The sequence below is a fragment of the Delphinapterus leucas genome, chromosome 15 (assembly GCF_059928025.1).
Source record: "Delphinapterus leucas isolate spDelLeu-1000000601 "Yukka" chromosome 15, BTC_Dleu_Yukka2, whole genome shotgun sequence".
Classification (NCBI taxonomy): Eukaryota; Metazoa; Chordata; class Mammalia; order Artiodactyla; family Monodontidae; genus Delphinapterus; species Delphinapterus leucas.
This window is the reverse complement of record NC_143143.1, coordinates 1,481,474-1,506,765: the sequence shown is the minus strand read 5'-3', so window position 1 is coordinate 1,506,765 and position 25,292 is coordinate 1,481,474. Positions and strand designations below refer to the sequence as shown.

The window sequence follows — 25,292 nt, the reverse complement described above, 5'->3', positions numbered from 1 at the left end:
TCTGTTTTTCACTGGGATTGTTGCTGTCATACTCCGGCCTCCAAAGACTTCCAGGTAAGTGCCAGAGCAAGCGGAGAAGTGGTGCGTGCGTTTGTTTCCTTTTACTCTTCCGGGAACTCGATGCAACTTTACAAAACAATACAGGCCGTATTATTTTATGGAATTCCATGCTTTTAAGTTCATCTTTTGAAAAATTAATTTCTTCAAAACCATTTCCTGGAGGTATGCTCATTTCTTAAGAAGAGTTTATTGATTGTAATGATGATTAAATGTGTAGACCGAAAAAAGAACGCACCACCTAAAAGTTGAGAGTTATGTTTTATTTGGTGGACAAAACTGAGGACTTAAGCCCGGACACAGCATCTCAGATAACTCTGAGAGATTGCTCCGAAGCGGCAAGGGGGGAGCCAGGATCTATAGAAGTTTTAGCAGCAAAGACCAGGTAGTTGGAATATCAAATGATCACTGTTAACAAAAGAAAAGCAAGACATCTCAAGTTAAGGAATTTAGTGCTTTTCTACGTTTGGGAAGATCCCAGAGTCGGGGGTCACTGAAATCATTTCTTTGATGTGCACCTCAGCTCTCTGGGGCCAGCGTCCTATGTTTTCTCTTCCTGAGATTCTTCGGTGTGCCGTTGGGGTGGCGGGGCGGTGGGGTGGTGGCTGCAGTGTATGACGGCGGGCATGCTGTTCCCATCCCGAGTTCCCTGGTCTCACCATCCGGGGTGGCTGTAGTGGCTGGTGACCGGAACGTCTTTTATTTACTGATACGGCAGGCAGCAGTTTTAGTTCACAAATCCGAAGGATCGCTGGGGGAAAGGATACCCAGGAATCTCCATAGGGTCCTAGGGTAGTCCAGATCACTGAAGTAGGCTGCAGGCCCGACTTTTAAAATTTTGTTTTATTTGCGCTCGCAGCACGCTAATGTAGCCCAGAGAGCCTCCTGTCCTGCTTGCACCTCCCCATCCCGTTTCTTTCCGGCCACAAAACCTTGTGTTTTATTCTCTGGAAGGGAATTCGGTGCAGACCCTCGGACGCTTAGCAGGGGGAGGGGAGGAGGAGGGGCCGGTGAGACCCGTTAGTGGACGCAGGTTGCTGTGGTTCCAGGAGGGATCTGCTGGCTGTGGGCTGACCTCGCCCCGCTTTGCCCTTGCGCCCTGGAGAGCTGGGACCCAGACGACGGCATCGCGCCCCGACAGCTCACAGGGCGCTGGGAGGGTAGCTTAGTAGACCGGTTTTTCGCGTTGTTTTAGAGGGCCAGGGGAAAGTAAAAAAGGCATTCATTCAGGCAAATACTGTAGTGGCAAAATCTGCGGACTAGTCCGGCGGGCTGGGAAGTTTGGCCCTGCGAGGCCACCGTAGGCCGGTGCTGTTCCCCACAATACGGTGCGAGGCAGCCGCCCAGTGGAAGCCTGACCCGCAGAGGCCTGGGCCACGAGGATAGTCCCACGGGCTGGCCTTTGGTTCCCAGTCCTCTCCGAGCGGGGTCTCCTGCGGGTGGGTGGCTATGGGGGCGAACACGAAGGCCCCAGGACCCGTTGGTGCGCGGGCCCGGAGTTTTACGGCTTGCCCCGCCCAGGTCTCGCGAGAGCGCAGACGTACGTCTCGCGATACGCGGGCGTAAAAGAGGGAGATCTGAGCAGCGGAGGCTGAGGCGCCTAGGTGAGCGGCCGGAGTCCTGGGAGTGTTACCGGGCTGGGCTTGGGGGCGGATGCTGAGCCAAATCGGCGGGGTTCGGGCGAAGAAGAGGCTGGGGCAGCCCGCCGGGTCTGGGTGCGGGCGCCGCCCCCTGCCCTGGGGCTCTGAGACGGCGCCCCCTCGGCGTCCCCCCTTCCCTCTTAGACCCCGGCCCTGGGGCTGTTACCGGCGCGTCCACTGTCTGTCCGCGTGCTCACCGGGGCCGGGGTCTCTGCCGGCGCGCCCCTGCGCTCCGTGCTCTGTCCTCCGAGCCTGGGCGCGTCCCGTGCAGCCCCCCAAGGCTTCCTCTCCGAGAGGAGCAAATGGAAATGGCCAGGGTTCGGGGGGCGAGCGAGGGCCGGGGCGGAGGCGGCCACGGAGGAGGGGTGCTTCACCGCCCGGCCTCCGGGAAGAAGGCGCACCCCCACCCCCGCAGCCCCCAGACGGCCCAGTGCAGAGAGAGGAGCCCTTCCCCCAGTCCCGCCCTTTCGAGTTTACAGCACTGTCGCCCGCATGTCTTCACTTGAGCAGCGTGGGAGTTGCCTAAGTTAGGAGAAAGCAGACAAACGGGTGGTGAACTTAGGCCAGCGCAAGTGCCCGTGGCGGTGTGAAGTGGTGTTGCGGTGTGTAGCGCAAGTGCCCGTGGCGGTGTGAAGTGGTGTTGCCGGGTGGGGCGCAAGTGCCCGTGGCGGTGTGAAGTGGTGTTGCCGGGTGGGGAGCATCCTCGCAATTTCTGTAGGTGCCCTCGGGTGTCCTTTTGCCAAGGAGGGCAGTCGAGAGGCAGTGTGCTCTGACTCCCAGCTGAGGGGTTCCGTTGAGAGCAGCTCACGTTCAGCGACTAGACTTCTGGAAGTGAGTGTCTTTGATAGAGAGGATGGAGTTTGAGCTTTCACCTTATCGCTTGCCTTATGGAGTGGTTTAGCTCCAGGCAGGTGAAAATGGACGTGTGCTTTTCATTCTTTTGTATTAAGTGTATCAGCTCTTGAGAAGAGGGTGTATTGCCTAAATTTCCCATCATGGGATGGAAAGTATGGTCCTGGTCAAACGGGAGGATTTGCCTTCCAGAGCAGAGCGCTGCTGCCTGGCTCCACGTGGGCCTGTCTCTCAGGGAGGCTCACAGCACTGTGAGTGCCCCTCCCCGGTCTGTCTTCTAGCCCATTTTCCATTTGTAGTATGAAGGAGAGGTAGAACAGCTGTGTTGTGCAGCGGTGGAAACGATGGCCTACAGAAGACAAGGGCTCTTCGTGCCCAAGGCCAAGTTTCTTGTTAAGTGTGAAATGCAGAATCAAACCAAGATTCTTCACCTTTTTTGGGGGCGGGTGGGTTGGGGGCAGGTGTCTTCAGTCTCATACTTAGGGGAAATCAGTGAGAGCTGGCTGCTTTCCTCAGGGGAACACAGTATGCACCTGTAGGAATTCACACCTTTTGGCTGTTAACTCTGCCTAGGACACTTCCACACCTTCTGACTAGTAGACGGCCTGGTGTGAGGCTGGAATCAGCGCAGGGCTGGGGATGCGTGTTCTTTGCTGCTGCGTGCCCTTGGCCCTTCACACATTGGCCTGTGGAGTGCCCTCGACCTTTAGAGCCAGACAGACCCAGGTTCCAATCTAAGTTCTGTAACTTTTGGAGCCTCATTTTCTGTCATCTCTAAAAGGATGTGGAAGAAGGTTTCATCCATCTGCCCATTGTGATGATTGCTGTGTCGTATGTTAAATTACAAGCAAAGTGATAGACTCAGTGGCAATAGCTGTGCCATCTGCCATTTGGAGACTTCTTTTGGACCCTTATAATCCTCACAACTTTGAAAAGTGGGATCCTCCGTTTACAGATGAGGAGACAGGTTCAGGAAGTCCTGGTGCCCAGTGAATGTCAGGTACCTTTCTGTGTGGTGCCTGTGGCTGAAATAGTAGTGACACTTACCAACGTCTTTGTTAACCTGTAGTTAGCGTTGCTGCGGTTGTCATCCTTACTGCCACTATTGTGTGTTTTGTTTCTGATTCCCAGAAGCTGGGCTTTTTGTGATTGCTTATGTGGGAGATGTGCCACCTGATTGTCGAACACCTTATCTTGGGAGCCGTCTGTCTGTCCTCCTGGTGTGCAGGTCAGCACTCTGACGGTCAGCAGCTTGGTGGCATGTTGTACTTTTATGCCTCCGTTTCTTCTCTGAGAAATTGGCAGTGTGGGCTCCCAGTTAACTCCAAAGAGTGTGGTTACGGACACTGGAATATTATAAGGGCTCTGAGAGAGCATTAGGGGAGTGGGACTGCCCGAAGGTCCCCCTGACCGGGCAGCTGGCAGAGCTGATGGCTCATGAGAAGGCTCCCTGTGACCCTTCCCTTGTTTTCCTCCAGAAGGGAAGTGGCCATGGAAGACCTGGGGGAAAACACCACCGTCCTATCCACCCTGAGGTCTTTGAACAATTTCATTTCTCAGCGAGTGGAGGGGGGATCTGGACTGGATGTTTCCATCTCTGCCCAAGGTTCTCTGCAGATGCAGTACCAACAAAGCATGCAGGTGAGTGGTATGTGTTGGGATAGGGGCCTCTAGGTAAAGACACCTGCTCTTAGGTGGGGCTGGTTCAAGTTCCAGGTGGTGCAGGAGAGCGGCTTGTGTTAGGATAAGGGCCTCTACATACAGAGACTTTCCCTTAGGTAGGGCTGATTCAACTCCCATATAGTTGAGGCAGGTGTGCGCTTTCTCAGCCTAGAGGCCAGCTGGCCATCTCCCACATCTCCAACGTGGATAGTCATAGTTTTGGAGGATAGCCAGAGGTCATGGTCTGGCCCTGAGCTGTCCTGGCTCGAAAGCCTGAGATAACAGCACCCCCAGAGTGGGTCAGCATGGTGCTGACACCAACGAGCTCGCAGACACTAGAGGTAGGATTGGAAAGCCAGTTTATTCATTTAATCGAGGGAAACAATCCCAAACTGCCTGGGCACATGACCACTGGAATTGTGTAGCCAGCTGCTGGCTCCCTTGGTGGTGTAACACATGGGAGGGCTGTGTTTTAAGCACAGGTTCTTGGTCAGCCTGGCAGGAAAGGCAGGGCAGTGAGTGAAGGATTGGGCATATGACAGCCTCAGACTATGGGGGCCATTTGCACATCTTCGCTTCAGTCTGCCATGGGGTGATTTTTATAGTTTCACTTTGCTCATAGTCTTATTTCACTTTATTCCAAGTTCTCGGCAATGCTCGCTGTGGACACAGTTGTAAAGGCTCAGGTCTCCTGAAGGACTTCAGGTTCTGAAGAGTCGTGGGGTCAGTGCTAGCTGGGGCAGGGATCACTGGGTCCACATAGGGAGGGAATGTGGTGTCTGAGCCATGTCCAGGCCCCTGCCACTGTCAGGGCTGCATCAGGTGATCTCTGGCTTCTCTGCTTGCATTCCTTCTCTCTTGTCAGCCTTGCCTGTGTTGCTGCAGCCTTTCTGCTATAATGTCCTGTGTCAGCCGAGCCAGTGGTTTCCTGTTGCTCTGGGAGCCCTGATGAGTCCATGCCACATTTGCTAAAACGGGGGCTGCTGTGTTTGTGTGCATTCGTTTGCTGAATAGTTGAATTACTTACTATGTGTTTGTTAGTGGGCTGAGTTGCTCACTGCCCTTTTTTTTTTGGCAAGGACTGTTCTTTATCCTGAAATTAGGTCATTTATATTTGTTTTTGTTGTTAAAACACCTTTTTTTGAAATGGTGGTGGTGACAGATTATAGGGTTTTTTTTGTTTTTGATCCTTGCTCACTGGCGGAATATGAAGTTGGCATCTTTGGTCTAAGAAAGTTATAATTTTATTGATGGAGATGTCTGGGAACTTTTGGCCTGTTGGAACTACAGAGTCTAGAATTTCCAGGGTCCCTTGTTCTCACTCACCTATGACCTGAAAGGCTTCCCCGGTTGGGAGATCAGTAAATGAGAGCTGTAGCCGGAGTGAGCTGGTTAGAGAGCCATGTGGCACCGGACCTGCCTAGGAGCCCTGACCTTGGACCTGTCCTGTCTCAGGACTTCAGTCAGTGTTCTGTCTCTTTCCTACCATGCCTGGCGGGTGAGGGAATAGCAAGTGAGGGAACAGAGCAGCTGCAGGTCTGGGGAGTCTGGAGGCAGAGAGCAGTGTCTTGCCTACTAGTCCCCTCCCCTGCTTTATTTTAAGGTTCTTCTTTCTGTGTGCAGGTGTTTACAGTCTGCTGTGCTACGTGTCAGCATTGGCTTAAATATAAAAATATGTTCAGTGGCTTTCCTTCAGATACAGTCAGTGTTCCAGGAAGATGTGGCCAATGGATGTGTGTCTCCGGGACTTCCGTGTGGTGCCCACACCCTCGGAGCTGGGGTCCCACCCTCCTCTGAAGAAGCTGGGCCCTAGCTGCAGACTCAGAGTGAGGCTAGGAAGACTGAGTCTGACGGAGGGTAGAGTTAGGGACTCCCAGACGTCAACAGGTGGGGATTGAAATGAGAGAAAATATCAGAGGGGTAAAGAAAGTGTGGACTTTGGCCTCCAAAGCACGTGGGGGAAGGGTGGAGAAAATGTCTTTTCTCTGGCCTGGGATTTCTCACACTTGGCACTGTTGACATTTTGGGCTGAATAAGTTTTTGTTTTGCAGGACATTCCTGTGCATCGTGGGATGTTTAGCAACATCCCTGGCTTCTACCCACTACATGCCAGGAGCAAACACAGAGTGTCGCCCCTTCTTGTGACGATCAGTTGTATCCCCAGACAGTGCCACATGTCCCTGATTGAAATGAGAACCACTTCTGTAGCCCAGAGCATCTTGAACTTTAACGTGCATATGAATCACCTGAAGATACGTTTAAAAGGAAGGTTCCAATTTGGTATCTGTGCGGTGTGGCCCGAGACTCTGCATTTCTGTTAAGTGCCCAGGAGATGCTGTGTTGCTGGACTGCAGGCCGTTCTTGGAGGGGTTGGGCTCTAGCCCCCTGAAGACAAGGCCCTTGCAGTCGGTGATTTGGTGGTACTGTTGGCTGTGTCTTCTGAGGCCCTTCAGAGCTTCAGTTCCACCTTATTTACTTACCCTCTGGGGGACGCAGGCTCTGAGATGGGCCCCAAACTGCTGGCCCCTGGTGGACTGGAGTTTCTCCCACTTAATCGAACACTAACTAGGTGTTGTGGCCCCGCGGTTCTGCAGATAGAATTAATAGCTCCAATCAGTGGACCTTAAGGTAGGGAGAGTACCTGGGTGGGCCTGACCCAATCAGGTGAGTCTTTAAAATCTGGGTCCAGAGATCAGACAGAGAAGTCAGAGATGCAGAGCAGGAAAGGGATTCCACACGTGTGAGATTCTCCCTCGTTGGCTTTGGAGGTGGAGAGGGCCATGTGGCAGGGAATGTGGGCAGCCTCTGGGAGCTGACAGCAGCCTGGGCCTTCCAGCCAGCAAGGAAATAGGAGCGTGGAAGAGGCTCCTGAGCTACAGGGGAGAGCACAGCTTGCCGACTGCATGGATTTTAGATGTTGAGACCCTGATCGGAGAACCTGGCTCTGTGTGCCCGGCCTTCTGACCCATGAAACCGACAGCCAGCATATGGGCGTTTAAGCTGCTGCGTTGGTGGTAGTTTGTTACACGGCATAGGAAACAAGCCCTCACAGTGTCATCTGAAAACGCACCTTCCTCTTTTGTCCTTTGTCACCTTCTCTTGTCTTGCTGCCTCCCTGCACTCCTTTCCCACCCGGGGGCCCAGTGTTCCTTCCTCCCCAGGGCTGAGCGAGGGCCTTGCTGGGAGCAGGTGCTCGGTGAGGGAGTGTTGAGTGAGCCCCTCGCCTGGCTGACGCAGCTACTGAGGACCTGTCTTTCCTTTGCACGTGACCCGGTCAGCTGGAGGAGCGAGCAGAGCAGATCCGTTCCAGGTCCCACCTCATCCAGGTGGAGCGGGAGAAGACGCAGATGGAGCTGAGTCACAAGAGGGCCCGCGTGGAACTGGAGCGGGCAGCCAGCGCCAGTGCCAGGAGCTACGAGGTGGGCTCTGGTGGGGCCCCCCAGAGCAAGGGGGCGGTGCGTGTACCTGCCAGACCGCGGGGAGCAAGAGCCCAGCCAGCGGCCCAGGTGCTCTCCTCCAGGTGTCCAGGGCCTGCCTTCTTAGGCCACCTGAGGAAGTGGGTCGGGCCTCAGGTGTGCTCTGTGTCCCCGAGGAGGGCAGCACGAAGGGACGGCTGCCCTGCCACGTCTGCCCAGTGAGGTGCTGGTGGGCATTCGTCTCCGCTGGCTGCCTCGTTGCCCTGTCTTCTCTGTGAGAATTGGGATGGAGGTCTGGCACAAATGCCAGGTGGCCTGGGGGTTACAGGCCTCGAAAGTCACCGGCTTGCGTAAGAGTCTCAGGTCCAGGCTGGGCCTTGTGCAAATGGTTATAGGGCCTCAGCGCCAAGAACCCCAGTCTCGGGGGCTGCTTCAGGTTGCCCTTGCCTTACCCAGGGCAGGCTGTTACCCAGAGGAGATGCTGGGTTTTTACTCAGCGTGTAAACTCCACGCTTCCTCTGCTTTGAGTAACGGCACTTGGCCAGGGTTTTTCAGTAAGTGCTGACGAGTCGTGGAAATGCCGCCAAGGTTCAGGCAGAGCGTTGCACCAGAAAGTCTCTGGCCTCTGGGCTTTCCCTGAGGATGGATATCTGGCCCCATTCTCACCTTACGTGGCATATTCCCACTCTTTCCTGGTCCCTGTAGAAATAGCTGATGGCTTCGAGGGTGTGATGCTAACTGGATGTACTTGAGCCCGATGTGCAGGCCCGTGGCCATGGTGTGTTGTGTGGGCTCAGAAGCCCAGTGCGCTGCAGGTGGGGGACTGCTGCCTCGGCCTTGGCCCTGGCACTGCTCAGTGTGGGGCTTCTGCCGATGTTCTGGGTTGTCCTAGGAAAGATGTCCCGGGGGAGCCGGTGGGAAGAGGAAGAGGGAGAGGCCATGGGAATCTTGCAAGTATTGAAGTGAGTCACTGACAGTCTTTCTGGGGGAAATCCAAGGGTACAGGGCTGACTGAGCTTAATCCTGGGACCCCCTCGCTGAACTTGCGCCTTCCTCTCGGAGAGGCCTTTCCCCGCTGCCTGTGGACTTGGCTGAAGACGGCCCTCGAACCGTCTGAGCCAGTGGTTTTCAGTTTGTCCCTTTGAGTCTTGGGTATCTGCGAAGGTTTTTCAGGGACTGCCAGTTTGGTAGTGGGTGGAGAGGGCAGGTGGGTGGGAATCTCAGCCCTCCCACCTGGAAATACCTATGAGATGGTGAGACTTCAGTGTCCAAGGTCTGGGGACCTGCCTGGACTGCCGCATGTGCACTTGGGACTGGCAGCCTGAGGAGAGATGCCATGTCTTGCCCCGTGACGTGCTGGCGGGGTCCCTGCACAGCCACAGCACCTCACTCCTGCACCTTGGCAGGTCCCCAGGCTTTAAGGCCTCCTGGTGGTTTGGAGGCTGTACTCGCGGTTGGTGGCTCCTTTGAACCCTGGATCAGCAAGAGGCCGTGGCCCTGGCCGTGCTTTTCTTAAGCTCCTCCTGGCCGCTGGGCTCGGAGAGTCCTGGCCTCAGCACTGCCTCTGAGTACGGCAGGCCCTGCGAGTGCCCGGCGGGCAGCCCTTGGCGGGAGCTTCTGCGGCTCAGCTTCCTGAGGAGAGGTCAGAGGTCAGCAGAGTGTCAGGCTCCATGTAACTAGGACTTGGTGCCTTTGCCCCTGGGACTCTGGCTGCCACTTGTGGTCCCTTTGCCTCTTGGGCTGAGGGTAACCTCAGTGGCCGACACTTGCCCCTTCGGACCCCGAGGGATCGTCGGAGTGAGGAGTCTGAGTTCTGTGCGTTCCTTACTAGCGCAAGCCACGCGGCCCCTCGAGGGGGCCAGTGCAGGGTGGCTCTGAAGCTCTGGGGGAGATGAGGGCCCAGGGTCACGTGCTCCTGCCTGCAGGCTTCTGGCCACGCCCCCTGTCCCTGCCCGGTTGTCCACTCTCTGGGGGCGTGCCGACTCACTGGAACGGGAGCCGCCGGAGCTGCTAAGCTCAGAGGCATCTTCCCAAGGTCGAGTCTGAGTGAGATGGCTGTGCTCCTCCTTGCAGATGGCCACCGTGAGCAGTGGTCGGTGGCGGTGACGTGTGCCGAGCGCCCTCCCGGGGGGGCGCCGTGAGATGTGGCGTCGCGCCGCTGTGGCCGGGCGCTCACCTTGGAGGGCATCCCGCTGCGGCCTCGGGGTTCCTGTGGGCTTGGCTCTTGCCTTATCGGTGGCTCTGCTCTGGGTCTCGGTCCTGTCCGGCGGGCAGAGTGGGCTGGGCTCGGCCTGCTGACACGCCGTCTCACCAGGCCGTTCTCCTTGGCAGCGCGAGGTGGACCGCAACCAGGAGCTCCTGACGCGCATTCGGCAGCTTCAGGAGCGGGAAGCCGAGGCGGAGGGGAAGATGAAGGAGCAGCTGCAGCGCTACAGGGTTTGCCAGCAGAGCCTGGATGCGGCCAACAAGAGGCTGCGGGACCAGGAGGACGGCCTGGCCGAAGCCGGCGAGGTGAGGGGCTGGGGCCCCGGGCTGGGGTGCTGCCCTCTCCCCGCGAGCAGTCTCTGGGCGGAGAGGAGACGAGCTCCCACCTCCAGCACGGTAGCTCCGTGGTAGGGCCACTGTGTACTTCTGCTTCCCACGTGTGTGCCTACGTTTTTTGCGTAGTTCTGATCGTTGCAAAAATATTAATTTTCCATTCTGTGGTTTTCAGTTAGTAAGTTGAATACTTTTTTAGTCTGTGTGATTATGATTTTTAGTGGTTGACTAACCTGTTTTTGGTCACTTTCAAGTGTTTTTTTTTAATACACACACACACCCTGATACAGGTACATATGTGGTAGATAGCTTCATGTGTGTAGCCTTTTTGTTTCTGTTGAATGATTTCGTTTGGACAGATCCCTAGGAATGGGGTTATAAGATCACCAGGTACAGTTCTCTCTGTGGCTTTTGCTACCAGTTGCTGTGTTCTACTAGTAGCTATTGTTGAGGATTCTACTTTCACTGGAACCTCTACCTGTCACGGATAATGGTGTTTTCTGGAAATACTTGTGATTCTGCCCCCCCGCCCCCGCCCCCGGAGATGTGCCTCTGGATTTGCATTTCTTTGATTATTAATAAGGTTTGTTAGCATCTGAGAATATGTCTGGAACCAGAGCATAGATCAACCGTAGTCCTTATTGTCTCTACCAACCGAAGGCTGTGTAAACTTTAGAGACAGAACCCAGACATTGATGCTTGTGGAAATTGGACTCCTCTGACCTTCCCTGTGTCTTTGCTGTGCTGCTCAGGATCACAGGTGCTGCGAGGAAGAAGATGAAACACTGCTGGGGGAGGGAGTCGGGGGCCGCGGGATCACTGGTGTTCTGTCTCTGCGTGGTCTTCTCTCCTTGATGGATCTTCGGAGCAGGCGCCAGGTTATTCCTGCCTTGGCAACGCTGGGGAGCATGTTAAGGTTGTTTCTACATCTGTCTTCTGATGTGGATGTTGGCAGGAGTGGCCTTCAGACAAGTCTCCCTCCCGCCTTGGGTGTGTGCCTGCTTGTGCTCCCTCGCAGGCTTCTCTGGAGGACGGGGGTGGGCATGTCCTGCACATGGCTCAGTGAGGAGCAATTTGGGGGGCACCCTTGGCACAGAAGTTGCAGAGCAGACGCCCGTGGGGCCTGGCGTGGCAAGGGTTGTGGCGGTTTGGGACGGAGACCCCGACGTTGCTCATCTCCCTTTTCACCCCGTGGAGAAGGCGTCCTTGGTTCCGAGTCTAGGTTTGTAAACCTCCCGCCCACACAGCTGTGTTCTCTTGTCACGGTGCCTGGTCTAGATGCTCGTGCTCTCTGAGGTCATCCTGGTGACGGCCTGGCTTTCGCGCAGCTTTGTCCTCCAGGCGGTAGGCTGTCTGACTCCTGTATTCAGCACAGCGCCTGTACCTTTATTTAGTTCAGGAAGAATCCTCAAAGGATATGTTCATTGTTAAATAGATCTTAAGTATCTTCATTCTTCTTTGGGTCCCAGATTGAGAGTCACTGTTATAATAAAGGAAACCATGCAGGTCGATGAGAGGGTAGGACACAGACCCACCCCCCATCAGCCTCCCTGGGGGGCCTGCTGTGGCCTCCGTGTTTGCAGACGGTGCCCCGTGCGAGGGTTGCTCACTGTGGTGAGTTTGCCAGGCCGTCCTCTTGCCCTCAGCTTGTAGGTTGATGTCTGACTCTCAGAGGCTGATGGGGCGATGTTTCCACTTGTTAACTTAGAGTGACGCCCTTGAGTGGGCTGGCTTTTCCTGTTGGAGGCGTGCTCTCTTGCCCCAGGAAAGCCACAAGTGGGGTCCCCTCACCAGAAGGTTGTCTGAGGAGGGTGTGGTCCGAGCTGAGGACTGCAGTTCCGCCCCAGTGTCCGTCTAGCGGACTCGCTGTCCTGGAGGCTGTGCGCTGGGCCGCCTCCCCAGGCCTCCCTGTGCCTTCCCCCATGACCCCTTCTGGCCTGGGAGCGCTTCAGCCTCCGCGGCACTAGTGCAGCTGCCGTTCGTTGTGTGTGGCTCTCGTGGTGTCATGCTGAGGACAGCCTCAGCGCCCACTTCTGACTTCTTGGCGGGTGCCCGGCTTGTCCCCGTGTAACGTCTCCTGCACAGCTGGGCGGGGGGCGTGGTGGTGGGGTGGGGTGGTTAGAGAAGGGATTCTGGGCTGAGGACAGAGTGGGTGTGGGCTGCCACGGACTGGGGGGCTGTGCACACGCCGGGTGGGAAGGGGTGACGTGGGGTGTGGGTGTGGAGGCCGCCAGGCGTGAGGCCCGGGCCCGCCTTGGCCGGCAGCGTTCTCACTCCCGAGGCCGCGGGTCACCGAGGCGGGGCTCGGGTGGGGTTGAGGGGCGGGCACGTGTTCCAGAGGAGGAGATGGATCTGTCCTTGCCCTCCGGAGCGGGACGGGAGGGGACCGGCTCTCGTGTGTCTCGCTTTCAGACCGTCAGTGTGCTGAAGGGGAGGCTCTCGGACCTGCAGTGGAGCGTCATGAACCAGGAGATGCAGGTGAAACGCCTGGAGTCTGAGAGGCAGGAGCTGAAGGAGCAGCTGGAGCTGCAGCACAGGTGAGCGTGGAGGCGGGCAGGTCCGCCCCCTTCAGGGCAGGGGTCCCCGCCCCTTTGCCAGGTAAGCCTGGCCGGCTGTCCACCTGGGTACAGTTGGCCCGAAGCCTGCTGGGCTGCGTGCCGAACTGGGCATCCACTCGTTAACCATGTGCAAGACCCAGGCTTGCTCTCCCGCGTATGCCCTCTGTGGCGTGAGCGCCCAGCGTTCACGAACGTCGTGTGCACTGAAGCTCTGAGGTTCCACGAGTGCCCTTCGTGTGCTGGCCTCCCATCCACAGGCTGTTGGGACACACTGAGGCCTTTGAAGCCAGGACCTTTTAGTGCCAGAACAGAGCAGTGTTTCAAATGTTCCAAGAATAAGAAGCGGGAACAGTCATTTCTTTCCTCCTCTGGGGGTGGGATGCCTTCCTGGAGGGAGCTCTCAGAGAAGATGTTGGGTTTGAGCGAGATTTTGAAGGCGGCGTAGGACATGCCCTGGGGCAGGGGGGATGTGGGTGGGAAAGGACGTTCCTGGGGAGGGAGCCCTCTGAGCAAAGGCACGGCAGGATGGAGGAGCTCGCCAGGAGATGCAGGTAGAAGACAGCGCTCTCCCAAAGCTCGTGGCCTCTACCTTAGCAGGTGTTGTCTTAGGGGAGTTCTGACCACTCGGTGGAATGGGGCAGGGTTGGGGGGGGTGGGTCGGTCCTGAGCGGGTCCTTGGCTTTGGCTGTTCCAGGGCCAGCAGAAGCTCCTATTGTGAGAGGTGTGGGGAGGGGAGAGGACTCGCAGGTGGTCTGGATTTACCCACCTGCCCTGCGACTCAGGCCACAGAGCCACCAGCAGGGGCTGGGCCCTGGACCCTGAGGCGTCCTTGCAGGGAGCGTGCAGGAGTGTGGTTGCGTGCGTGTATGAGTGAGTGTGTCTGTGCTGGAGAGCTTTTAGAGTGCGGGCAAGTGCTGGCTTTACCACATGCCTGTTTCTGCACGTGGTGTACTTTTTTCTTAATAGGAAATGGCAGGAAGCTAACCAGAAGGTTCAGGAGCTCCAGGCCAGCCAAGAAGCACGGGGGGACCAAGAGCAGAGGATTAAGGTGAGTTGCTCCGTTCCAGTCCCTGGCCTGTGCCTGGGAGATGTCACAGCGCTGGGCCCGGCCCCCCTGTGACCCGTGGCTGTTTCAGAGCTGGGGGCGTACTCAGTGGCATCTAGTGGCAGTTAGCTGCCTGCGTCCGCTGTAGCTGTTTACATGTCGGTTGTCTCCTTATGTGCCGGGCACTGTGCTGGATGCTGGGGTTCGTATTTCTGCTCCCAGGAAGCTCGTATGCTTTTGGATGAAGATCAGAATCAAACACATAGAGTAAAAAGTAAACGTATGATAACTTCAGGTACCACGGGATGCTGTGCAGGACTGGAGAGGGTGAACAACAGCCTGCCCGATGTCGCACAGCTAGTGCATGACTCAGCTGGGTCTCAGAGCCAGGTCGGCGTGACTCTAGTTCAGGCCGTGCTGCCTCTCTGTGGGAGGACACGGCCGGGGAGCCGTGATGGCTGCCCGCTGCCCTTAGAGCCACGTCCGCGCACCGGGCCCCGCTCCCGTGCTCTGGCTCCGTGTACCCCCAGCTCCATCTTGTCAGCTTCCAGACCTCCCGGCTCGCTTTCGCCTCTGGTCTTCACGTGCTGTCCTCTGCGGCTCGTCCATCTCTCCTCCCCGGCCCTCACTGCTTCACACGACCCGTTACGTCTCCCCTGCCCCGTCCGCCCATCTGAGTCCTTGGCCTGCTTCTCAGTATTGACTTGCCTGCACGGCCTGATGTCTGTCTTTTGTACGCTCTTCCCTGCAGAGACCTCATCTGTCCTCTGTGTCATGGTGTCCCCGCTGCTTGACCCAGTACCTGGCCCAGAGCTGGGCCCCTTAGTGTTTGTTGTTTTGTGACTCGTCACTGAGTCTCCCCGGTGTCTCCATGTGTTCCCGGGGACTACATGTCATAATGGACAGGCTGTCCTCACCGTACAAGGACTCAGTCAGGACCCTGTGCCGCGGGAGTGGCAAGCAGAGCCAGCGTTTGAGGGTGGGTGTCGATTCACGGAGCATTCGCCGCGCGTCCTTGTGCCGGACGTGTGACAGGCTCCTGCCCTGCAGGCGGCACGGCACGTGGCGCGTGGGGCTACCCTGGGAGTGTCCCCTGAGGACACCGCGCAGAGGCACAGCCGGCGCAGGCTGCCCAGAGGTGGGGGCCAGGGCCGTGGAAGTTGCCATGGATCTGGGACAGTTAGGCGCCCATGACTGTCTCCCCTCTGTCTCCGGCCTCGATCAGGATTTGGAGCAGAAGCTGACCCTGCAGGAGCAGGATGCTGCAATCGTGAAGAATATGAGGTCTGAGCTGGCGCGGCTGCCCACGGTGGAGAGGGAGCTGCGGCAGCTGCGGGAGGAGAACGCCTGCCTGCGGTGAGGGGCCCGGGGGGAGGGGGTTGGTGGCGGTGTGTGCGCGCGTGTGCAAAATGTTTGCAGCCTCCTTGGGTGCAGCCCCTGCTCCAGGGGCTCCTGCACTGTCCCCGGCGGTGCGGCTGTTTGAGTGACTGTGCTTCTGGCCCTGCCAGGGAGATGCGGGACACCAATGGGCTGCTCCGGGAGGAGCTGGAGGGGCTGCAGCGGAGGCTGGGGCGGCAGGAGAAGATGCAGGAGACCCTGGTCGACCTGGAGCTGGAGAAGGAGGTGAGCTGGTCCCCGTGGGTGTCCTGTGGCTGGCTAGGGGAGACCCTGGGCGTTTTAGTTCTACGTTCCAGCTGTTCAGCTAAAATGTGGCGGCCGCTGGGCTAGTATGGTGGGCAGAGTAGTGACCCTAAAGACAGCCCCATCCTGCTCCCCAGAACTGTGGGCAAAGGGGATCGAAGGGTGCTGACCCCTAGCTGTGGTAGGGAGGCCCCCAGCTGGGCCGGTGTGCTCACAGGTCCTGACCGGGGCCGGAGGGGGTTGGAGGTCAGAGCCACGTGAGGTGAGGAGGACTTGCCTGCTGCTCTTGGTGGCGATGAATGGAGGAAGGCGCTGTGAGCCAGGGAACGTGGGCACCTCTAGAGGCTGGAACGGACGAGGAAACAGGTTCTTCCCCAGGGCATCCAGGAGGAGTGTGGCCCTGCGACCCCTTGATCTGGCACGATGAGGCCCTTGCTGGGCTTCTGAACTACGGAGCTGTAAGACAGTAAATGTGTATTGTTCTCAGCCCCTGAGTTCGTAGTAGTTTGTTTCAGTAGCACTGATGCTGAGTCGGAGAGAGGAGATGGCTTGTGGTACCTGGAACAGACGTTGTTCCCGCCCGTGGATGTGAACAGACACCTGTGCTGAGTTTCCTTTCCCTGTGGCTGCTGCTGGGACGCATCGGGGCATTTTGTGGGCTGTTGTAGAGATGGCCATGGACGTCGGTGCCGAACGCATCCTTGTTCGCGTGCTGAGCGGACCAGCACGAAGGCCTCCCGGCTCCAGGCCCGGGGTCCTCCTGTCCTTCCACACTGCTTCCCCTTCTGTGGTCACCTTCAGTCACCTACCTTCCTTTCTGGTTTGCCCGGCGTAAACCGTGTCACCACTTCCCGTAGCTTGCAGTCTGGTCAGAGTGCTCGTCAGCTGCGCCCCCCGATGGGTTCACTGCCAGCTGAGGCATCGTGGGTCTGGAGCACAAATCCCTCTCAGGCGTCGGCTTATGTGGGCACTTAGCCTGAAAAGGCAGTCCCGGAGTCCAGCAGTTTTTCTCTGGATATAGTTTGTTTTGAAATTGGTTAAGATTCTGCATGTAGAATCACACTGCCTGGTTTCCAGCCCTGCTGTTGCGTGCCCGCTGGCTGTGTGACCCTGGCAAATTACTTAACCTCTCTGTCCACCTGTGTAACGAGGAACGAGTGTCTTCCTACAGGGTTGTGAGGATTAAATGAGGTAGTGTAACGTGCTTAAACAGTGGTAAACGCTGACTCAGCGTCAACTGTAGTAATAGATTTATTAACCAGTCTTGTGCCCGGCACACGATAGGGGTCAGGAAGTACTTGAGTGGCTGAATGAGCGCACTGAACAGCGCTGGGCTTGGCCCCAGGAAGGAGTGGGAGGCCAGACAAAGGCACGTGGTCTAGGAAGGTAGCAAGACTCCGATGTGGGATGTGGGTCAGTGGAGCGGCTGTGAGAATACAAGGGCAGGAGGCCCGGCATGCGGGCCGGGTGGGGGCACCGCTGCTGCCCCCTGTTCTTCCCAGCGGCCACGGGGGCCCAGCCTGATGCGCGCGCGCGCGCGTGCGTGTGTGTTGGGGGGTGGGGTTTGGCTCTCGGCCCAAGTCTGTCTGCCCTGGGGCTTGGCATCCTGAGGAGCACCCGGAGGATGGGCGACAAGGCCGTGGGCAGCGTCTGCCCCCCTCGTGGTTATCGCAGGACCATCCAGGAGGCTGTCTGCCCCCGACCCCTTTCCCCAGCCCGCAGTCTGTCTGGCCTGCTGGGAATCTTGAAGTTACGGAGCCAGGAATGAATGAGATGTTAAGCACGCAGCGTAGCTTCAGCGGTTGGGAAGCAACCTGTCTGCTTTGGAGCGGATGGGCGCCTTTCTGCGTTTTAGCTCAGCGATCAGGGCGGGCCGTTCCGGAGGATCAGGGAGGTGATGTCGTCGGTTTTGTGTGGTACTGCCGTGCTGGGGGTCGAGGTGTGTGTGTGGAGGAGGTGGGAGGGCCCGGCGCTTGCACGGAGATGACGGGCACAGCGCTCTAAGGGCTCTACTTCCGTGTCTTTTCAGAGGCTGCTCACGAAACTGCAGAGCTGGGAGAGGCTGGACCAGACCACGGGCTTGAGCATCAGGTAGGCGGACGGCGCCGGGTCCCCACCTTTGTTCCGCACGGATGGCACCTTTGGCAGAATGGGCCCTGCCAGCCTGGTTCCCTCCAGCAGCGGCCCTGCCTGCGGCTGCTTAGGTTTAAGGAGATGGAAGTAGGGACTCTCCCCGCCGAGGACGGGACATTCTCGACAGAGCGCTGGCAGGTGTGGGCCCTGCGTTGTGGGGTTTTCTTGAAGGGCTCCTTTTTGTCTATACTGAGGAAGTAGTTGCTTTTGAGGGAAGTCATTTCTTTTAGGTGGTTGTAACGAGTAGAGATAAACTGAGTCTTCAGGGGCAAAAAAGGAAAACAGGGTGATGGAGGATTGTTTCCCATCAGGCCCTTGCAGCAGCCTCAGCTTGTCTGTTGAGCTAATGCCAGCAGGAGAATGGCAGGCGGGGCTGCTGGATGGCCGAGCGGGCCTGGTTCTCAGACGGGCATCTTCCCACCGCTCCCTGCTCCCGATTCCATCTGTCCTGCTGCCTGTCCTTCTGGGGCCGCTGCCCCTTTCTCCAGTGTCGCTCCACCGCTGGCCCTTAGCCCCCAGGTCCCTTCCCTGCCCGGTCCCCCTGCAGACCGACTGCCCACTGCTCCCATCTGGGGGTGGGGGTGGGAGATTGGTCCTTCAGGATTAGTCCTGGCGCCTGGGGCCTGTGGCGTGTAGAGAGCCTCCTGTTTGTCTGCTTGTGCGACTTGAAGCCTGTGTCTTCTCGGGGGTCTGTCCTGCTGCTATCGGAAGCTGGGCCTAGATAGAGAGCCCTCCTCAAAGGGCTGTCCTGTAATCACAGCCTCTGACTGCTCCTTTGGGACCTGCACCAGCTCCATCACACCATGGACTCCAGCTGTTTGTCACTTGAAGATGCCCCTTCGTTTTCCTTCTGCCTCGCTATCGCTAAGTCTCAGAGGACAGAGTAGGCTGTTCCCTCCTGAACTCCACCTGCAGAACCCAGGGTCATGTAGGGCTGGCCCCAGCGAGGCCTAGATGTTTTGTGTTTCCTCCTTTTCTCTGGGCTGATGAACTCGTGGGGAAGCTTCCCTCCCACTCCCAGGGAGGCTCACGTCAGAAGAGAAAGCTCCATGACTTTTTTCTTGTGCGGGAGATCGGAGGCCCTCTCGCGCCAGGTGGCACCGGCTGCTGGAGCGTTTCTTAGTCAGGGCAGCAGGGCCGGCGCGCAGCCGGCTGCCGTCTCTGGCCAGAATGGCGCAAGGGTCAGTGTGCTGGACACGATGGAAGGTGCAGCTGCTCCTTGAGACCTTTTGGTCCCGCTTCCAAACCTGACCACCGCCGCCCACCTCCCAGCGGCTGTCCCGCTCTCCCACCCGTCAGGGCGCCCCTCTTCGAGTCGGCGCGCTGCTCCGGGCCAGTCCCTTGCCCTTGGGCAGGGCCGCAGGGCTTGCCTCGCTGTGTTGGTGGAGGTTAGACGCGCCTGTGTGCCGGGTGCTGTGCACGCTGCAGAGCAGTGAGGTGTGGCTGGCTGTCCTCGTCTCCTGGGGTTCCTGGTGGGAGCCCCTGTAAAGAGAAGCCTTCTTTTCATGTGCTTTGTGGCGGTTGTGCCTGGGCCGCTTCTGGGGGCCCCTCGGAAACCTTAGCTCTTCCGCCCTTTCCTGTCCCTACTAGCGCGTTTGGGGCGGGCCCTCACCTCCAGCAACTCCTGCCCTGCTTACGCGGGTACGTGTGTCGAGTGCCGGTTGGAGGGTCACAGGCTTGCGGTGTAAGTGTGGCCCATCAGCTGGATCACCTGGGGAGTTTGGGGCACGTGCAGACGCCTGGGCTGAGCCCAGGCCCATTGAGTCCTCCTCTCCAGCGCTGGACTTGAGTCTTGGTGTGACCACAAATAGCATGAGGGGTTTGGCTCTCTTTTGCCAGGTTTTGGGCAGTCATTAGCGGTTTCTGAGCAGGGAGGGTAATTTGGTGGAGCCCACGTCTCTTGAAATTGAGTATGGGGGTGGGAAATGGGCATAGGGTTCTCGGACGCAGGGAGAGGCTGGGGGCCCGTTGCTGCAGTGTGGGGTCCCTGCAAAGGGGTGGGTGTGGGAAGGAGAGACGTGCACTGTTCCAAGGTGACGTTGTCTGGGGGTCCCTGCCTGGTGGGCGGAGGTGGGCTCCGCCAGGAGCTGAGGGACACTCTTTGTCACTCTCGCAGTGTTCAGTGCAGCGGTAGTGACTGGGGCCATCTCAGACCCTGTTAAACTGTGGCTGCACATGTGTCTGACCCCAGCTTAGCCCCTGTGTGTTGTGGGGTCTCTTTTACACCCGTTTCCACATCTGTAAATGGAAGAGTCTTCTGGAACGTTAGTTTCTCACCATGGGGTCACGAATCTCTGAAAATCTGATGAAAGTCATACTTTCTCCCCACAAAAACACAGGTTTGCGAGTGGGTGCGTGTGGACGTGAGATTTTGCGTGCTAGTCCAGGGACCCCTTCCCCAAAGTGTGATCAGCCAGCTCCAGCGGACAGCAGAAGTTGGAGTCCAGCAGTTGCCCTGGCATTGGAGGTTCAAGGGGCTGGGAGGGTGTTTTGGCCTGGCCTGGCAGGCATGAGTCTGTTGTGTCTTTTTTAATATATATATATTTTAATTTATTTTTATCTATTTGTTTAGGCTATGTTGGGTCTTCGTTGCTGTGTGTGGGCTTTCTCTAGTTGCGCCGAGCGGGGGCTACTCTTCGTGGCGGTACGCGGGCTTCACGTTGCGGTGGCTTATTATGTTGTGGAGCACGGGCTCTAGGCGCACGGGCTCAGTAGTTGTGGCTCGTGGGCTCCATGGCGTGTGGGATCTTCCCGGACCAGGGCTTGAACCTGTGTCCCCTGCATTGGCAGGCGGGTTCTTAACCACTGCGCCACCAGGGAAGCCTTGTTGGGTGTTTCGGTCAGGGTGTTGCCATAATTTTGCTCATTTGGGGCCTGTCATGACCCCAGGCTCTGGCCGCCGTCCAGTGTCTCTGTGGTTTCTGAGAGCTGCCGCCACTAGGTGGCACCGCCCCCCCCCCTTGGTGATCGTGGCTCCCTGCTACCTTGGGACCTGTAGAGGGCTCTGTGGTCTTGCAGAGGTTAGGAACAGAGAAGGGTCCACATGGCACCACAGTGGTCACCCTCTTCCTAGTTTGGGATTTCTTAAATCGTGAGGACCTAGGGATAACAGGGCGGTGGGGGGTGACTTGGCTGGTGGGTCAGCCAGTGCAAACCTATAGGGAAGCCTGCTGGGCCGAGTGTCCTTATCTGCCAGACGAGCTTGTCCACCCTTGACGTCATCTGATCCCCTGTCTGCAGCACATGGGTCATGTGAGTCAGGGGCAGGTTGACATCAGGACTTTGAGGGTGCGAGGGAATGCCCTGCATGGGTGAGGTGGGGCCTGTGCACTTGCAGGTGCTGGTGTGGGGAGGAGGGTGGCTTCGTCTGGTGTCCGGACGTTCTTGTCCCAGGGTCTTGAGGGTTGGCCTGAGGGAGTGGGCAGTGGTGCGGAGGGCTGTGACTCGCTGAGCCTCATTCCTCGGTAGCGTGGTGTGTCGGGATGATTTGAAGGTACTGAAGAGGGACACCCTGTGATGTGTCTGTGAAATACCTGGGAATAAATTTAACAAAATATGTGTATGGGACCCATACACTGGAAACAGTAAGATGTTGTTGAGAGAAATTAAGGCTAATTTGGTAACAGTGTAAGTAACTGGAGAGAGATACCGTGTTCATGGATTGGAGTACTCAGTATTGTTAAGACAATTCATAGATTCAACACAATCCCAATCAGAGTCCCAGGAGGATTTTTGGGGAGAAATTGACAAGCTGATTCTAAAATCTCTATAGAAATGGAAGGGACCTACGACAGCTGTCAGAGTTTGGAAGAAGAATGACTTAGAGGGCTTCCAGCAGCTGGTTGCAGGCACACTGTGAACGGTATTAATCAAGACAGGGTGGTCATGGTGTAAGGATAGGCATGTAAATCAATAGGGCAGAATAGAAAGTTCAGGAATAATCTAAGAATGTAGAGTCAATTGATTTTTGTCAAAGGTGACAAGATAATTCAATGGGAGAGAGTCTTTCAACAAATGGTGCTGAAACAGCAGGGAATCTGTACAAATAGAAACCTCATACTGTCCACAAAATCAGTTCATTGGGGCATGGACTTAAATGTAAAAACAAACTTCTGGAAGCTTTGCTTGGGTTTGGCAAAGAGTTCTTAGGACACAAAAAGCATGAACCAGAGATGAAAAAAATTGGTAAGTTAGACTTCAAAATTAGAAACTTTTGCTTTCAAAAGACACAGTTAAGAAAAAAATAAGGCAAAACATAGACTAGGAGAAAATATTTGCAACATGTGTGTCTGACTGAGGACTTTTATCCACAGTACAGAAAATATTCCTCCAAATTGATAAGATGACCAAATTTTAAAAATGGGTGAAAGACTTTGAACAGATAACTTTGAGAAGATATGAGTGATGAAAAAGGACATGAAAAATGCTCGGTGTCATTAGTCACAAGAGGAGTATAGGGGGGCTTCCCTGGTGGCACAGTGGCTGAGTGTCCGCCTGCCGATGCAGGGGACGTGGGTTCGTGCCCCGTCCGGGAGGATCCCATGTGCCGCGGAGCGGCTGGGCCCGTGAGCCATGGCCGCTGAGCCTGCGCGTCCAGAGCCTGTTGCTCTGCAACGGGAGAGGCCACGACAGTGAGAGGCCCGCGTACCGCAAAAAAAAAAAAAAAAAAAAAAGAGGCCCTGGTCAGGGATCCTGCATGCAGCAGCTAAAGATCCCGCATGCTGCAACTAAGATCTGGCGCAGCCAAATAATTAAAAACAAAACGAGGAGTACAAAGTAAGGTCACAGTGAAATACTGCTCTCGACGTGGTGAAGATGTGGAGCAGCTGGAGGTCTCATGCGCTGGTGGTACCGTGGGACACAGCACAGCTGCTTGGGCAACCGCGGGGCACTTTCTGTATGTGGGCGATACCACCCGGCAGTTCCACTCCTGGTTACCGACCCAAGGGAAATGAAGACGTGTGGCCTCACAGAGACTCGCGTGCGAGTGTTCGCAGCCGCTTTATTCACCGTCGCCCGAACCAGGAACCAAGCCAGGTGTCCGTCACGTGGACGGAACACCACTGAGCGAGAGACGGGGGACAGGTGCTGTGTGCAGAAACGTGAATCTCTCAGCAAAAGAAGGCAACCCATTCAGTTCACACTGCATGATGCCATTTACTTGAAATTTTAAAAACGGCAAAACTGACCTGTGACAGGAGGGTGAGTGGCTCCTTAAGTCTTGGATTGGGACATGATTGGGGACCTGGGGGGCCCTCACCTGTGACTGTCACGGCAGCAGCTACACAGTTGTATGTATGTCACGCTTCAGTCAAGCTGGTCCGAGGATGGTGAGTAATCGGCGCTCCTGACAGCTGTGAGGGGAAGGAAAAGGCCTAGGAGGTGGCCTGGACTGAAGTCAGGAGTGGATGGGGATGCTTTTTAAAGCCTTCATTTTGGGAAGGAACCCATTTCTTGAGCTTATCAAAGGCCCATGGGCAGCTGGGATCAGCCCAGGCTTTTTCAGTGTTCCTGGATCTTGGGGACTTGGGGCAAGTGCTGTGGGAGTGTCACCAGGGGAGGCCAGGTGTGGGCTGCAGAAGGGCAGGTGGTTTCATGGTAAACCCAAGCTCTGCAGAGGAGGAAGGTGAAAAGTGAAAGTGGTCTTCAGTCCTCCCCATCTCACCTCCTCCGGGCTTGCCCTGTGTCACTGCTGTCTGGCGCCATCACGCGGTGCTCTAGTTATGCCCGGGGGTGCCATTCTCAGAGCAGGATTGAGGGTTGCCCCCAGGGGTGGGCAGCAGGGTGTTATCGCTCTTACCCCCAGTCCGTCTTTCTAGGCAGTGCCTGATAAATTCCTGGGCATCTTTCTAGAAATGTGTGTGCATACAAGCTCTTTTTTTGTGTGTGTGTGCGTGCGGTACGCGGGCCTCTCACTGTTGTGGCCTCTCCCGTTGCGGAGCACAGCCTCCGGACGCGCAGGCTCAGCGGCCATGGCTCACGGGCCCAGCCGCTCCACGGCATGTGGGATCTTTCCGGACCGGGGCACGAACCCGTGTCCCCTGCATCGGCAGGCGGACTCTCAACCACTGTGCCACCAGGGAAGAAGCCCCAAGCTCTTTTTTTCTTCCAGTTTAATTGTGATGTAATCAACCAATAACACTGTGTAAGTTTAAGGTCTGCAGCGTAATGATTGGACTTACACGTTATCGTGAAATGATTACCACGGTAAGTTTAGTGAACATCTATTGTCTCATACAGATACAAAATTTAAAAAATTAAAAAGAATTTTTTCCTTGTCGTACTAGCTCTTTATGTACCCACCCCCTAAGAAGTGCTCATTCTATACTAGTACCCTGCAGCCTTGCTTTCTTCCACTTAATTTCTGACAGTATTTCTGCACCAACCCAGATGGGCCTACTGAATTATTTTCAGAATCTGTACAGTGTTCCGTGGTGTGGATGGATTCTGATTTACTTCATTCCCCTGTTGATGGATATTTCCAGGTTTTGTTTTTTTTTTTTTCCCCCACCAATAAGCAGCATTGTTTTGGTTGGATAAATTCTTAGAAGTTGAATTTTTTTTACCTAAAAGATATATGTGTTTGACCGAATTGCCCTCCAAAAACGTGTAATTGACCTTTGTGTCCCAGCGTGAGAGCGTCGTCAGTCGCTCCAGGCAGCACGCTTTCAGAGGTTCTAGCAGAGGTTGCAAGTCAGGTCACAGTGGAGTGAGGGGGCAGGAAATGTGCAGTGGCTGGGCTTTGAGAAAGAGTTCTTAGCAACCCCTCTTGGCGGGATCCTTATTCAGTAGGCTTGGGATGCCTGTTGAGTCCCTCTGTCGCCAGGCCTCTAATTTCATAGAGGAAACAGTTTGCTCGTGGCAAGGGTGCCACTGTGGCTTGGCTCCTTCCCCATCCCTTTGTGCCTGCAGCTGGCCCGGTTTCAGCCAGGCTGGGAGGGCGCAGTACCTGCCAGTGTGAGTGTGCAGGTGTGACGGAGCCTGCGGGGTTGCAGAGGACGCTGGGACCGGGGAGACGGAAAGGCAGGCGGGTTTGGCTGGCTCTGAGGCCTGGCAGCTGCGCCCCCCCCACAAACTGCTGACCCATCATCTGGAGTGAAAGCTGGGAACTGGCAAGTGCTGATGCTGGACGTTTCCCCAAAGCATTTGTAGGCTGGCCAGATGACGAGTCCTGGGGACTAGTGTCCCCTGATTTCTGAGGCCAATTAGGAGGCCAGCGAAGGGGAGTGCCTAACTTCCTCCTGAGAACGGGTCGTATTGAGCACCCTGGACACACTTGTTACCCTGGTGACTGTGTTGGCAATTTCTCATTACCTAGGTGTTGGGTTGATCAATACAGGCCGCGCTGTGGCTGCTTGGGAAGGTAGCTGGCCTGTCGCGCGTCTGGGTCGTTTTCATTGGTCTTGGTGTGTTTTCTTTGCAGGCACGAGAGGAGGGGGAAGGAGAAGGCTTTGGCCTTCCGGGGGCTCGTGAGCGGGGCCCCTTCTGGTCCCTCCTGCTGATGCCTTGGTCTCAGCTGTGATCCTTTTTATTGTTGGTTCATTCACCACCTCGTGCATTCCCCACGGGCTGTTCTCAGGGAGCCTGGAGTCTGCAGGGGCCCTTGAAACATATTTGATTTCTTCCTCAGGCCTGTGCCTCTGTGAGGTGTCAGCTCCCAGCCAGGCTCCCTGAGAACAGCCCCAGAGCCATGAGCTTCCTCCCCCACAGGGCGCAGGCAGAGGCCGGGGACTTCTGAACCCATCTCAGC

The 25,292-nt window shown here is 56.5% G+C and overlaps 1 protein-coding gene across 11 annotated transcripts in view; it reads left to right on the top strand.

The window, feature by feature from the left end:
* The window catches only part of MAD1L1 (mitotic arrest deficient 1 like 1), a 380,571-nt gene that overhangs the window by 3,408 nt on the left and 351,871 nt on the right, over positions 1–25,292 (top strand). For 6 of the 11 annotated variants that reach the window (XM_089895515.1, XM_089895514.1, XM_089895511.1 and 3 more), the window contains exons 1-9: positions 50–1,661; positions 4,028–4,190; positions 7,490–7,630; positions 9,959–10,138; positions 12,578–12,702; positions 13,690–13,771; positions 14,994–15,124; positions 15,277–15,391; positions 17,439–17,500. In XM_089895515.1, the coding sequence (XP_089751641.1) occupies positions 4,041–4,190; positions 7,490–7,630; positions 9,959–10,138; positions 12,578–12,702; positions 13,690–13,771; positions 14,994–15,124; positions 15,277–15,391; positions 17,439–17,500 (986 nt within the window). In that variant the 5' untranslated portion in view covers positions 50–1,661; positions 4,028–4,040. The other 5 variants (XM_089895517.1, XM_089895518.1, XM_089895513.1 and 2 more) reach the window with 4 other exon arrangements.